This window comes from Condylura cristata, unplaced genomic scaffold, assembly GCF_000260355.1.
Source record: "Condylura cristata isolate star-nosed mole 26May11 unplaced genomic scaffold, ConCri1.0 scaffold00001, whole genome shotgun sequence".
Taxonomy (NCBI): domain Eukaryota; kingdom Metazoa; phylum Chordata; class Mammalia; order Eulipotyphla; family Talpidae; genus Condylura; species Condylura cristata.
In genome coordinates, this window is record NW_004567102.1 from 66,233,346 (window position 1) to 66,249,185 (window position 15,840).

Below are 15,840 nucleotides of genomic sequence, written 5' to 3' on the forward strand. Positions count from 1 at the left end.
AAAATGAAATGTCTAGGGGTTAAAGGACACATTATTTTCCTAGCACACCTGCTACACAGGAGTGAAGCAGCCAGAGTCCAGGCTAATCCTGTGGGGAAGCAGGGCAGGTGAGGAAGGGGAGGGTTGGCTGATTTGTGCTGAAGGGGCAGCAGCTGGCGGAGGAGGGGGGCTGGTACTGACAGCGTCTGCTACACCATCTCATTCCCGGTCAGATGACAGACAGCCACACGAATGAGAGCTATGAGCCAGCTGACATAATGGGACTAGTTAAATTAACACATGTATCTTTTCATACTGTAAATACTTTTCAAGGACAAATTTACAGTCTGGCTGCTTGGGATAGAAACGTGGACACCTGATGTTCCATGGTGAGTCCAAACATGGTTTCACATTAGATTTTCTGGAAGCTTTTAAAATTCAGTTTGTCGGGCCAAGTCAAGCCACCAGAATCTTCCAGACAGGCATCCAGCTGTCCACTTTAAAAATTCATTTCAGAATGTTTCCCCTGCTTAAAACTACCAGAGATTTTCCATTGCTCTTAGAATTAAGAATGAATCGAATTCTGAACATGGCTGAAGCGTCCTGCATTATCTGGCCCCTTTCTAGCTCTCCAGTGTTTTTTTTATTTTTTTTTTATCAAGTTGGTTTTTTTAACTAAATGTCCAGCCACTTGGTCCTCAAATATCCTCTCTCTCTGCCAAGAGCTTCCATCTCTACCATTTCCCAGCTGATCTGTCACCTTCAACTTCAGATCCCTCAAGGAAGCTGAGGAAGCGTCTGGTCTAGACTTCAGACACATTCCCATGCATGGGTCCCTGTCAGGCATTCCCACACTCACTGTTGGCGGCTTTGTGTGAACGTTTTGCCCAGTCTGTGTGCTTTGCTACCCCTGAGCCCCAGGAGCGCACTGACCACATCGCTCTGATTCTCAGAGTCCCCTCAGCATTGAGCACCCCTCCTGGCATGCAGTAAGGTGGAGAGCGTGACTCTATCAGTAGCTTTCTGGGGAGACATAGCCATTATATAGCCTAAGAGACACGAGTTATGTAACTTTTTGGCTCCGGGTCCACAAGGCAGAAGACTTTGTTTCAAATGTGAAGGAGTTTCTAAATCTACTTTCTCAATTTGATCTCTGCACTTAGCTGTCTAAGGGGTGATTATTAAATGATGAGGTAAACCCCGAAACTGCATTTTTGCCCTCTTGCTATTGGGTATCTCTGCGCTGTGTCTCTTACTGCATTTGCGGGGTCTCCTAGGCTACCAAGCCCTTTGAGTTTCCGTCCTCACCAGCCTACCTTCCTGAAGCCAGCTTTGGTCTGGCTTTGCTACTGTGTTATTGTGCTGTTGTTCTGAGCTTTGTACTCTTCACTGGGCTGGTGGGGGTAGCACACTCCGCAGCTCAACCTGTTTCTCAAGTAGGCTGATAATGGACTTGGTTTGGGGGGTACCCTGTTCCTGGCTGCCTCTATACCCATGTCTTACCTCCTCCTTCAAAAGGAGTGTCTGTGCTCTGCTTAGTGATGTCCATGTGCTGCTGCTTCACTCATGGGACCAGCAGCTTTGTTACTGCCCTTCATAGTGGCAGCAAGATGGTCAGACAGGGATTCAACCAACACACTAGTTTTTCTCAAAGGACTAGTATCATATATCTCTGCGTATTTATTTCTCTACTTTCTTTACTAATAAAACCATGGTCTTATTAAAGACCATGTAAAGACTTAATAAAACCAGTCTCACCAAACTTTTTTTTTTTTGCATCAGAATATCAGATGCTTGCTAAAATGCAGCTTTTGGGGTACCATCTAGAGATACCAGCTCAGTAATTAATTGTTGGGCACACCACAGTATACTTTTAGCAAGCATCCCTACTTGATAGATTCAAGTGATCTATAAGCCGGGCTTTGAGAACTGTTACTAAATGCAGACACCCTCTCTGGAGTAATAATTCACAGAGTATTTATTATCAATCGAAGAACATTAGGCACTTATGTCTTATAGTTTTGTCTTTGTGAAATCTATCCTATAGTTGCTTGCATTTATGTTTCTAAATCAGATACTCTTTATTAAAAAGAGTAATCATTTGTCTCTCCCCAGTGGCACAGTGTGTTAAAGCACAGCACTATGAAGCTCCTGTAGTCACTGCAGCATGAGTTTGATCCCCAGCCAGGGAGGTGACCCACATGGTACAGCAGTGGGTCTCCTGACCCACCCATTGCTCCTCTCAGCAGTGTATTTCGTCAGTCAGCCCGTTCTGCTCCCTGCTCTGTCTCTGGGGAATCCTCTCACCCCTGCCCCCACACCTCTGGCCTGTACCCCAGTTCTATATGCTTAAATAAATCTTTAAAAAAATCACTTAATCTTTTAAATTCCCATGTTGCTTAAGCTATCTTAGATCTAACCATAGAAACACTTTAAAATAACAGCCAAATGCTTACATTACCTTGCAAGGCAAATACCTCTTACTAACTTAAATCTATTGAAAAAAAAATCAGTCTATTTAGTTCATTACTTGCCACTAAAATGGCTTTTTGAGTTTAGCACTGGTGTTTCCACTCTGGGAATTACACAGAACATTTGCAGGAATTGCAGCCATCTATCTCCTTTATATTTTTAGGACAAATCAAATTTCACCACTCACTCTATTAAATAGATGGGAAAAACAAGCCGATACAAAATTTGAAATTATGCACCTATGTAAGTCTAATTACTTTGCAAGCCTATAACAGTTAAGTAAAATAAAATTAATTTAAAACCAAACATTCTGAAGATTTCAAAAGTTAGCGAGCAAAATCAGGAACTTTGGTTTGTCTCCTAAGGTTTCCTAGGCCTGAAGGTGTGGTGGTGCTGACTGGAGAAACTCAATTCAGTAGCTAGTATTCCATGACTACTGGGCAGCCTCTTCATTCTTTTCATCATTGGACTGCCAGTTATGGACTAGGAGCTGTGGAAGTTTTTACTTTTTCCAGCACTTAATAATCATTCATATCTAGACAGTTGTTTGTATGGGCTCGAAGGAAACTTAATTTCTGAGAAAACACCTGACAGTTCCAGTGCCAGCCACTATGACACCAGGGTGGCATTCAGGGCACAGGGAAGAGAGACTGTACTACCAGTATGTGCCCGTGAAGTTGTTGGAACAATATTGGACCAGGGTCTTATTTTGTCTCCTCAAATAGCACTAATTCCTGACCTAGGACACTTTTATATGTAGTAGAAAAACATTGACAATCTGTTCTTTGAACGATAACATCAACAAAGGAATGCAGTTTCATTCTTCAGACACAGTGACCTGTATTTCCCATATCTCTGTCTTGGTTTTTTTGGCTTTTCATTTCATAAGGGAATTGATTATTAAATAGCTGTACTAGTTTTTCTGCAGGGTTCTTTTCTGCAGGACTTGTTAATATCCACCCTACTTAATTGTCATGAGACTTATTTTCTTTACTAATACATGTTTCTGACACATCAAAATTTTGTAGGCTAATGAACCAAAAATGCTTTATTTTCAGTCATTAGATAAGTAGCAATCCATGTTTACCCTTCCTATTAAAACACAGTTAAACAAAACTCTTACCAATACATCATCCCAAAAGGAATTTAGTTTTAGAAACTCTATTTGTATGTTAAGCACAGTCACAGAAGTCTTACTCCCACTGGTTAAATTTGTCACTTCTGTGAGTCCCTTTGAAGGTGTCACCTCCTCATCCAGAAGCTGTGCTAGCAGTCTCCTCTTCATTTGTGAGAGGCATTTTGGAGAGAGTTTAAGGGCTCTTTTACAGCTTCCCTCACATGTACCTCTGAGATTCTCGTTCTCTGATTTTTTTTTTTAACCTGTGAGTAACTTCTTCCTAGAAATTAAAACAAAGAACCAAAAAATTCTAGGGGCATGCAAAGAAACATCCTTTTGATGTTTACAACAAAAAACCCTGTGGTTTTTTCACAGCTGTCACACATTCACTGGGGCCCCACTTATTACTGGAGATTACAGGTGCTTTTCAACTCTAGTAAAGCTCCAGAGAGACTAGAATAAGCTATTTTGGAAAAGGAGTTGGATAATTTTAAGCTACAAGCCAAGTTAAACTCCTGCTGGATTTGGAGAAGTTCCTAAACTGAAATTCTTTAACTGGGGCAAAATATTTTTTTATATTTTTCAATATTGTTTTTAACATACCAGGACCGATAGAAACATGGTTGGTTAGGGATTGTTTTTAAAATGAGAAATCGACAAACTTGAAAAAAATATGGCTGTTTGCATTCAAACACCATTCTGTTGCTACTTACTCCTCTAATGCTTGTTTCATTAATACCACATTGCATGGAGTAACGGTAGTAAGATAGCTAAAACATGACACATAATTACAGAGAAAGAGAATGCTGACTCACAAAGAATACGCTTTTCCGTTTGAGTGGATACCACTATCTTAATTAAAAGTCTTCAGGGTATCTCTGAGTAAGATTTTAGCTATGATTGTATTTCCACTCAAGCTAAAGAAATAATGAGATCAGTTGGTTCATGAAAATTCTAAAATACCAAGAGATTAACATTTTCTAGATATTTTCTAGGTGCTTTGTCATCTTAGTGCATTTAAGCCTCCTACCCCCATATGTGGGATAGGAATTATTATCACCTCCTCATTCAGACACCATAACTAGCAAGTAACAGATCTGGACTTAAACATGTCTGCAATGTGGCTGTAACATTGTCTACAATCTATACACATAACCATTGCCCTAAGAGCTGTCTTAATACTTTGAAGAAAACAAGTTACTTTCCTTCACAGGCATTCTGAGATGGGAAACAAGTGTCCATATACGATTCTGTCTGAAAATATAAATAATTCTAACATAGTAATTGCCTATTTATGTGCTAAACACGTTCTTTTTTTTTTTTTTTTTAAGATTTATTTATTTACTCATACAGAGCTGGGGTACAAGCCAGAGATGCGGTGAGTGAGAGGATTCACCAGGGACAGAGTGGGGAGCAGAACAGGCAGATCAATGAAGTACACTGCTGAGAGGAGCAGCAGGCTGGTCAGGAGAGGAATGCCGTGCCATGTGGATTTCCTCCAGGGCAGGCGGGAATCGAACTCATGCGGAGGTGCCTTAAGCTTCTTAGTGAAGTGCTTTGACCCACTGCACCACCAGGGAGGGCCCCTTAAACACGTTCCATTCATTGTTTTGTTCAGTTCTCAGAATGCCTGTGAAGAAAAGGATTTATTACCCTTGTTTTACAGATAATGCAGCTGAGAATTAGAGAAGTTAAGTAACTTGCCAGAATTCACATAGAACTTGGGAGTAACAGAGCTGAAATTCGAACTAAGTCTGTTCATTTCCAGAGACCATACATGCAACCTCTTTGGCTGGGGGACTTTCTCTACATTTTGATTCACTCCCTGCCCACCTAACCAGTTTGGCCCTCCTTCCTAAATGAGTTTGTTGAGCCAGAGAAAAAGCTGGAGTTTTTATCTCTAGAGTAACATTGTAATATTAAAATACAGCATAAATTTTTCCATCATTAAAAAAAAAAATCTGCCATTAAACCATATGCCAAGACAACCAATCTGCATTGTTTCGTGCTCTAGAGTCTATTGTAATACTGTCATAGTTTTGACTTTCCAATACCATTCTATTTTGTCTGTAGTTGGAAGACTGTAGCTAGCATAACTCAGAACGTTGAAATTCTAAAAGAAGATTTTTGTGTAGTGAAAGAAATCCTTTATAATAACTGTTTAATCAGAATTAGGATAGTGAAATTCCATCAGGGAGGAAGAGAAATATGGTTGTCATTAAGAATGCAATTTTTACCTTAAATAAAATGCAAGACAAATAAGAATATTAATGAGTCATATTCTTTATTTCTGAAACCTAGTCAATAAAAGGGAATTTGAAAATAAGATTATAGCACGAGAAACTACTCCTTCTATCATCCTTTGTAACAAAGATATGCACTGCATTCTAAGGAAAACATAAGGCTAGAATTCAATTTTATAGTATTTGATCTAGTTGCAGGTTTTGGTCAGGAGAGCTTATGCTATACTGAAAATCCGTGCTTAACTTTTAAATTACCATGTACATAATAATGCAGCCTTCTTTTAACAATTCTTATGAAAAACTAGATATGTAAAGAGCTTAGTAAGTCTTTGATGCCTACTATGTTCTAAAGAATGTTAACTTTTAAAATTACTAACCACTGCCACATTTCTGAATGTATTTGGCTAGGGGTCTGTCCATTTCAGAAATTCAGTTTATCTACTTGATAATATCTGTTCTAATAGATTGCTCAGATAAACTCCCCTGTACATTCTTTAGCTTAAGGAAATAGCTTCTAGGACCTCAGGAGACTTTTAGCCACTTTCAGTGTTAAGGAATTAGCAGAATCAGTGCATGAAACATTCAGTAGACATTTTTTGTGGTTTTCTTATTTGAATTATCTTTGGTTAAAAATAAATACAGATGTTTATATATTCCCAAGCTTATTTGGGTTCAACTTAATGAGCCATCATAAGTTAAAATAGGGAAAGCCAAAACTGAGCATGCTTTTAGAAGAAGTAACATCAATAATGTAAGACCACATAACTTCCAAATTTCTTTTGGGATGAATTATGGCAGATTCAGGAATGAAGAAGCTTTGGGGGCCAAAGTCTTTATTTTCTTTTTCTATTTCTATTTCCTCTTAGAAAATTAACTTTTTAGGCCCTCCCTGGTGGCGCATTAGGTTAAAGCGTAGCACTCTGAAGCTATTTGTAGCCACTGCAGCATGAGTTTGATCCCTGCAAAGGATCTGACCCACATGGCGTGGGTCTCTCCTGTCTCACACGCCGCTCCCCTCAGCAGTGTGTTTTAGCCCGTCCACCTGTTCTGCTCCCCACTCTGTCTCTGGTGAATCCTCTCACCAACCCCCACACCTCTGGCCTGTACCCCAGTTCTTCTATGCATATATAAATAAATCTTAAGAAAAAAGAAAATTAATTGTTTAGGCATTTTTTTAATGTAATTGACATTGTATTTGGCAAATACAAGAAAAAAGACCCTTATAAGCCTTATATTTGTATTTTTCATGCAGCTTAATGTTTTTTACTTCCTAAACTTTCACTTATTTTTTAAACCAACTTATTTTAAAGGAATAGCATGCTTAATTAAGACCATAAAATTGTAGCTGTTGATTATGAGTGTGCAATTCTAATAGTGAAAAAATGAAATATACAGAAAACTCTAAGATTTAGCCTCTGGCCTGAGATTGTCTCTGCTCTTTTTTTTTAAACAACCCTTAACTAATCAAAAGTTTAGGAAATCACAGTAACTAATTGATAAATTTTTTGACTGGAAAAATGCCACTTTTTATGTCACTGTGTACTGTCATTATTCTTAATAAATACTAGTATAGCCAAGACAGGTGACTTTCTTCCATTGGTCATGAGACTTACTGGGATACAGTTGCGGCTCAATGAATACTATTTCCAATTTATTTGAAGATGAGTCAGGACAGTATCATATAATTTTTGTTAAGTAAACTGATTGTAACATTGTGAAGTAGTCAAGTATATTTTTAGCACTTTATAACAAAGCTGACATTTTCTATTTTCACTTCAACTAAGATTTTTCCTAATCATCAGCGATTTTCTTGGATTTGCTTGCACTATAGCTCCTTTTCCCTACTTTCTAGGAAGTAAGCACTTCCATATCTAACACCTGATTTCTCTTGGAAAAATGTTTTTATTGTACAGTAACAGTGATCTTTCCATAAGAATTGATCTTGTGTTGTTTCAAACATGAGCTAAGCCCAGGGTATTCATATGCAAATGAAATTTACATTTGTCCCTATAAATGATCTAAGAAGTAGTGAACATCCTTTCTCTTTTAGTGCCTTTGTCATTAAAACTACAAAGCTCCTTTTATATTTTATTTCAAATACATTTGCCCTGTTCTTAAGGCCTGTTAGTAGGATGGCCTAGGTCTTCCATAAAATGCAGGATGCATTTGTAAAAATAACAGCACATATGATAGAAGACATCATAAATACAGAATATTTTAAAGTGGTTATCATACCTTAGATCGTTCCAGGAAATTGCAAAGTGGAATTTATTTGACCTCTGAGAATGACATAGATTAGTTGAATTTTTAAAATCCCTGATTTTAGCTTTAAAGAAAATATAAGTAGCATGTGCCTGGTTCCCTTTCATGCTAAACGGGTCCCTGTTTAAAGAGCAGTGCTCTAACTCAAGATTGTAATGGTTCATTCCATTTTAGAGCATCTTGGCATGTTTTGATTTGCAGTAGGTCTTTCTTGTTCAGAAATAAGTGGAATCTGTTCCACCTCTGCAGTTGACGTGATTCAGTCAGGAAGAGCTTGCTAGAATTGAGTTGGAATCTTCTGGGCCAATCTCAACTTCAATCCCAAATCCTAAGCTGAGTATATATAGTGATCTAATTAACAGTATGGACTTTGAAAGCATTTTCTTTATTTAAATTAAACTCTTAGCAGACAGTGCAAGTAAAATTCCTTCTTAATAATGTCCCAATTTGAAGCTGAATTATTCAATAGCTACATTTACCAGAATAGTTAAGCTAAATATCATTTGTAGCTTTAAAAATCTCCTTTCTAAGCAATAAATGAAAATTGATAATGAGGAAAATGGACCTATATAGAATGATATTTGTATTAATTGCATCTCAGTTGAACTACCAACTCTCTCTAACATTTAAGTGGTACATTTGTTTTAAAATCAATAAAAAGCAGTTGCTAGTTGCTGAGAGCAATTTTGAACTGTTGGTTTTAGGGTGTTTTGTTTTGTTTTGTTTTTTTAGTGCTTCTTAAATAAGAATATTTAAATATTACTTTTCTCAGAGACCAGCATGCTGATGATGGTAAAGAAGATTTTGAAGAAAGAACAGACAGTGAAATGAGGGCAACACATGAAGCCAGAGGTAGCCTCAACAATCTTATATTACTGCTGGGTCTTAACTATTGTCACTTAGCAATCAAAACTTAACTGGAAAACAGTCATTTTTATATTAAAGATATGCTCTATTTGATTGGTTTCTTCCTTACCTCAGGCAATAAAAGTTTAGTATTCAGGATAAATTTAGTGTGTAATTTAAAAAGATATGGACTCATCTCTGATGTATTTGAAAGTATCTCACATATCTGTGTAAAGCTGGCTAAGACATTCTGCTTGGTGCTTGTCATACATTTCCTTTGGTATGTTGATGTCATTTGTTTCATATGTTTAAAACTTAGAGAATGCATGTTGAAATCCAAATAGAATCAACATGGTCTTAACCTAATACTACAAGATGAAAAGAAAATCCCTTGTGTGAATATTTTAAGTTGTATTACAGAGAGTAATTTGTTTTCCATATTTGCAAAAAGACATTCCAATGGTTTAACAAAGCAATGGAGTCATAATAACTGTTAGTCATAATATACGCGTAACTGTAATAATTGCTATTTATTTTATATAAGAAAACTCTGTCTTGATTATGATTTTAATGATTGTCCTTGGAGTTTTCATGTGCGTAGCTTAGATTATTAAACAAGATTTGAGAGTAACACCTAAAAACTGTTTGCCCAGAATGAGTATTCTATAACTGTTGTTTGGGCTTTTGTAAAGTAATAGTTTATGCTGAATGCAAAGTTACATTCACTACTATAATCAGCATGTTTTATGGTGTTTAGTGTAGCACCCTATACAAACAGTGCAGGGTTTGAAGCCCTGCTCTGCTGTCAGCTGTCTTGCCATCTTGGGCGTTTTGCAGCACCTCTTAGTGCTGGTTTACTAATCAGCAGAGGAATGATGGTAACTTTTGCATAGTGTTGTCATGGGGACTAAGTACAATAGCTTGCTTCAAACTTGTGCCTGGCATATAGTAAGTGCTGTGCAACTATTTGATGTTTTAAAATGCATCATGCCATTTAAAAGGAAGAAGACCAGTTTATGGAAGTTTAGACATCAAGCCTGTATTTGATTTTTTTTAGTGAAAGGCTTCAGCCTTTATTCATGAGTTGTAACAGTGGAGGGGTCAGGGCATAGCCTTGATTCTAGTCTCATTTCAACCACTGGGTATGTGGTTGGCTCTGGACAAAGGTTTTAACCTGTTTGTGTAAAGTTAACTTAGAAATAGTTTCTGTATTATGTTGCCTAAGTATTAGCTGCTCGATATAACAGTTGTTGTTTTTTTGGTATCATTATCCACTGCATGGATTATCTGGTCATTGAAAATTCAGATAGAGCCTATAAAAGTCTTTCAGACTGAACTTTTGAGGGAATAATAACTTGAGGACATTTTTACTTTCTTCCTAGTTTTTTGGTGTTTAATTTTTCATTTTAATTGCTGACCTGACTTTGGTAATTTTTTTTCTGAAAATCAGTTAATGGAAAGTTAAGGTTTATTAACATATGCTACAACATAGTATTTGCTCTCTCTTTGATAGTTTTATGTCTCCTCAAACTTTGTGTATTTTTGTCCTATTTTTGTATTCAAATTGTATGAGTTTTTGTTTCATTATTCTTTCCCAAAAAAACATTGCTAGGTTTTATATATAACTCTTAATCTTGTGGTTTTTCCAAGTCATTTATTTTTATCATTTTTCTTACTTATAAAGCCTATATAGTTAAGTAAGCACATATTACTTACGTGTTATTTTTTATTAGTGAAAGGGTGCTTCATAATAAGAGTTGCTTTGAGAATTTTTGCACATATGTTCCTAAATGAGATTTTCCTATTAATATCTCATCCAGTTTTAGCCTACCAAAGTGAGTTTGACAATCTTTTCAAATTCTTGAAATATTTTGTATAAATTGTTTTATAAAATTTTATCTGAGTAAACTCACATGAGGGCTGTCAGATTTCATCCAATTTTTTTCTTAGTTTTAGATTTACTTTATCTTTTGAACTTTTTTTTCCAGATTCATTTTTCATGAACAGATCTGGACGTCACTTTCTGATTTCACCATTTCCTAATGTCGGCTGTCTTTATTTGTACAGCATGACCTTCAGCCCCAAACAAAATGTAACTGAAGCTCCTTGCCTTGTCAGTATTGGGAATTGTCTCACTCACAGTCAGTGAGTGAATGTGTTCTCCTGCCTCTCAGTTCTCAAGTGAAACAGTGACCAGGTTCCTTTTAGTTTGAGGCCTCTGGGAGCAGACACTGTGAGAGTGTTATGTGGGGGATGTTTATTGGTAAGTACTTCTGGAAACAATTCTAGTGAGATGGCACTGGGTAGAATGAGAATTGAAATGTGCACACAAGACAGAGGCCTCCACTAATATCAGCTGGAACTCCAGGTGGTCTTTGGAGATTCCCAAATTCAGACAAGAGAATTCAGGCCTGTGATCTCTATAGCGATCAGTTTTGGGTGTTGTTTGTGAGTGGACCATGTCCTTGGGCAAGGACGCTTCCTTTGGCTTAGAGCTTTGGCTTAGAGGAAGGCAACTCTGAGACATTAGTCAAGGAAAATGAAAGCCTTGGTTCTGAAGTGCAGTTTTGGGTAGCACCACAGCAACAGCTAACTCAAACAGCTTGAAGATTTTCCTTGAAGAAAAATAGTAACTGAAAAGTAGACCAAGTATCTTTTTCACATATGTAGGGTTAGGGCAGCCAATTCAGTCCAATCTTTTATTTTCTGACAATAAGCCTGGCTATTAAACTCAATCGTTCATTTTTTGCTCAAAATTTCATTAGCTTTATTGATTTACTTTTAGAACCAGATCTTCCTTAAATAGAAAAAGATCCCTTTGGTTGTTTTTTTATTATGATTTCTGCTCTATTTGTTCTCTAATCTAACTTGTCAGATTAGAACAAATCTAATCTTCTTGGGTTAGGTCTATGAGATGATACTCAAAATATTTAACAATTGATTTGGCAGCCATCTTGAGCAGTACGATTAAAATAAACACTGACGTCTTAAATGCTGGAGCAGCATCTTAGCGCCTCGCAGCTACCCCAGGAGTTACTCTTCACAGCTGGCTCTCAGAGAAGTCCCACAGGAGGCTGCCTATGGTGGTGGGAAAGGCTGTCCTGCCAATGTGGAGGTGTCTTAATATTTTAACAACTTACACATTTCTGATGTTTCAGTTGCTTTATCAAATCAAGTATTCACTGCCTTTCCATGAACATTTTGTGAATTTTTAACAATCTCAAATGTGTAGCTACTTATCAGAAATACAAAAACAGTCCGTAGAGTTAAAAGCTTAGAATTAGTTCCTCATATATGGTCAAGAGAGTGTTGGTGTTTAATAGTACCCTCTAGAACTGTGGGATGCACTAAATCGAGAACATGTCTCAATCCTGCATGTAACTTAACATTACTAAGGATGACTTTGAGCTTCCTTCCAGCTTACTTGATGTAAGTGAGGCCTAGAGTTTGACTCAGACCAAACAATTCAAGAACTGTGCTGTGATGGATCCCAGTGTCCCAGAAATAAGTGTCATCTTGGTGGTTCGTGCAGGGTGTCTGTCAGCCCCATGGGCATGTCTCCAATCATTCCGCAAGGCTTCCAGCTTCAGCTCCAGGTGTAGCTAGAAAACTTACATGCATTATCCACAGTGGGAAACTCTGGATTCATTTACAGCAAATAGTTTTACCATGGTTACTGCCTTTCCATGAACTTTAACGTGAATTTTTAATGATGTCAAATGTGTGGGCGGGAGGTTCAGGAACAGGCAAGAAGGCTTACTTGTCAGTCCACATGTCCGTGTGAATCTAGATGCCCACCCTTCCACGTTCACATTAGAAATGCTCTCCTTCCCTGGTTTTTATTTTCCTGTATTAACTTATTATTCTTTCATAACCTGTTTTTGTTTTGTAGAGATCATGTCCCCCATTCCTTACTAAAATCATGACACTATTCTGTCAATCAGTCTTTTTTTTTTTTTTTAAGATTTATTTATTTATTCATACAGAACTGGGGTATAGGCCAGAGATGCGGAGGGTGAGGGGATTCACCAGGGACAGAGTGGGGAGCAGAACAGGCAGATCGACGAAGTACACTGCTGAGGGGAGCAGCGGGCGGGTCAGGAGAGGTCTGCCACGCCATGTGGTCACCTCCGGGGTGGCGGGAATCGAACTCATGCAGAAGTGGCTTTAGCTTCTTAGTGCTGTGCTTTAACCCTCTGCGCCACCAGGGAGGGCCCAATCAGTCTTTTTATCAAAGAGTCGAGGTGTTTTCTATGAGAAGAAAGCGGTTTCCTCAAATCTTCTGTGAGAACACTTAGCCTCAGACTCCCACTTGGGTGCTGGCAGAATCTCCCTTTCCCAGGTGGGTCTGCTCCACTCTAGGTGCACAGGCTTCAATGTGCTGCAGTTCCCAGTTCCACTCCCCATTGGGGAAATTACCCCTTTTCAAGACCTCCTGACTGAGAGTGAGTGGGAAATGGGAGAGAAGATCCTTGCAATTAAAACAGTACTTAGTATGGAAGCAAGTAAGACAGCCCTGCATTCTTTATAATGCCCGTGGGATCAAAGCCTTGGTTGTCTCATAACAACATTTCTATTTGGTGTTTTAGGACAATTCTTTCTTTTTAAGTTCCTAAAGAAATACTCACCAACCATATTTCTTCAGCTAATGCTGTTTAATTCACTGGAATAAGTGTAATTATAGTTTTATGATGATTTTCACGAGGCTACTGATTTTGATCTGTAGGGACTTTTTTTTAACTATAATTCATTATTTTTCTTCTTCCTTTTCTTCTTCTTTCCTCTCTCCTCTTCCTAAAAGGTAAAATAGTTCATTCTCACTATTAGGAAGGCACATTAGTAAAAGGTTTTATCAAATTGCCTTTTGAAATACACACTTGTATGCTGAGGAAAAGTACAGTTTGTTTGCCTTTCTCCTGCACCAAGGACTGTAATCTTCTAGGTTTTCGCTTGAAAACTCAGGCTTGTTTTTTGCCTCCATAGCAGTTGATTTGGCATTTTGGTTGTTAACCTTGAGATGATCCTGAATTAAGCCTCTTGGAGCTAATTTTTGCTATGTTCCTTGCTACTGTGATCCATTTGTTTTAACCATTCACTATAAGTTCTCATTGTTCTGTATTTAGCCCCCAGTTAGTAACGCCATTAATTTTTTTTTTTCTGACAGATGTGTTCCTCTTTAAGGTTTCACTTTTCCCTTTCACATAAAGACATTTTAGAGGCTTGTGGACTGTTAGCCCAAAAGGTTATTGTTTTATTTTCATTTTTTGCTTATTTTATATCTGATACTCTGGGAGTTTTATGCCTTTCTTTCAAGATAAGAATCACTTCTCTTTGTGGAGTCCTCACTATATGTCAGACAGTTAGGTAAGCATTTTTAAAATGTCACATAATCCTTACAAAGAACTCATTACATTGTTTTAGTGAAGATTATGGAGCTCATTAGTGGCAAAGCAGGGATTTGAATCCAAGTTTGTCTAGCCCTTAAACCCCTCCTTGTAATGACCCTGGCCTTAGTTTGTTCTAGGAGATAAAAGGTTCAGGGCCACTGTCTGATTCTGCCCCATCTCAATTTGTGACACTGGGTCTCTGTCTGACAGTGTGAGTCCAGGTGTGTGAGGTCTGGACTTTTGCATCATTTTTTTTCTACCCTAACTCACATAAGGAATTTTAATGTCTGTACTCCAACCAAAATTGAGACATGGCAGCCAGACTTGATGCAGATTTCTACTTTGTGTAACTACATTGTTATCTATTAAAGCTCATTTGGAAAGTCTGCAAGAATATGCCATATTGATATAACTCTCCAAGAGTTTAATACAATGTAAGTGTTCTATAAATGATTGCCAAATGGACAGGTTTCCATATCGTAAGCTGTATCAGATCACAGAGGCAGCCTTTTACTCTCCATCTCTATGTATCAGCTTAAGAAAAATACTCTTCATTTGATCTTTGTCTAGAGGATTGAAAAAAAAGTAAAACCATCAAACACCCACAGTTATCTCTCTTATATTCCCACTTGACATTTTCTTGCAAGTTGCAGAAGTGAGGCTTCCATATCTTTTTTTTTTTTTTGAGTAATAATAAGTAGTTTATTTTATATTACCTTCTGGCTTTATATAACTTTTTATCAAAGTAATAAATATTTATTATAGAGTAATTAACAAATTCAGGCAAGTAAAATAAAGGAAATACCATGTTATGAATTTTGGTATGTTTTCTTAAAATTTTTATTTCTGAAATAATATGCAAACTTCTTTGTAAACTGATTCTTTAGGTGAATAGTAATGTAGCCATTTTTACATAAGTGGCTATGCTTCTTACAAGATAAATATCACCTTTGTAAATGGATGTAGTATCATTCAATGAACCAATTTCTATTGGGTGTCTAGGCTTGGTTTTTTTTTGTTTTGTTTTGTTTTTGTTGTTTTTTTTTTTTTGTTTTTTTTTCTGTCTCTTACTATTAGAAATGCTACTGCAGGAAACCTCACTGGTAATTCAAATAGGGGTATGTGTCTGTGAGTGAGAAAGAGAGCGCTACTAAGTGACTTATGTAAGTGTAAGTACTTTATTTCTCTCTCGTATAAAGGAAGTCCACAGGTACATGAGTCTAGGATTTAATGGTATTTGACAATAGCAGGGCATCAAACTCCATCTCTCTTCTTGGCTCTGTCTTGCATTGTTTATTTTTAAGACCCTGTGTTTCTCATGCCAGCCATGCAACTAACATCTTACCAGGTAGTCAGGAGAGTCAGCATGAGGGAAAAGGGGAGAGTATCTTAAAGTGCTCGCACCTGTAAGGGCACTTCCAAGATGTTGCAGACATCACTTCCTGCATTAGTAATATGGAAATGTTCACCTTCAAAATAAGATGGGCACGTGGAGTCTTCACGCTGGAGCCGATGATGTACTTAAGCAGAGAAC

The 15,840-nt window shown here is 37.5% G+C and overlaps 1 protein-coding gene across 3 annotated transcripts in view; it reads left to right on the forward strand.

The window, feature by feature from the left end:
- The window catches only part of L3MBTL3 (l(3)mbt-like 3 (Drosophila)), a 103,092-nt gene that overhangs the window by 73,825 nt on the left and 13,427 nt on the right, over positions 1 to 15,840 (forward strand). For all 3 annotated transcript variants that reach the window (XM_004673844.2, XM_004673845.2, XM_012721720.1), the window contains one exon: positions 8,846 to 8,925. In XM_004673844.2, coding sequence (XP_004673901.1) covers positions 8,846 to 8,925 — 80 coding nt within the window. The remainder of the gene's footprint in view (positions 1 to 8,845; positions 8,926 to 15,840) is intronic.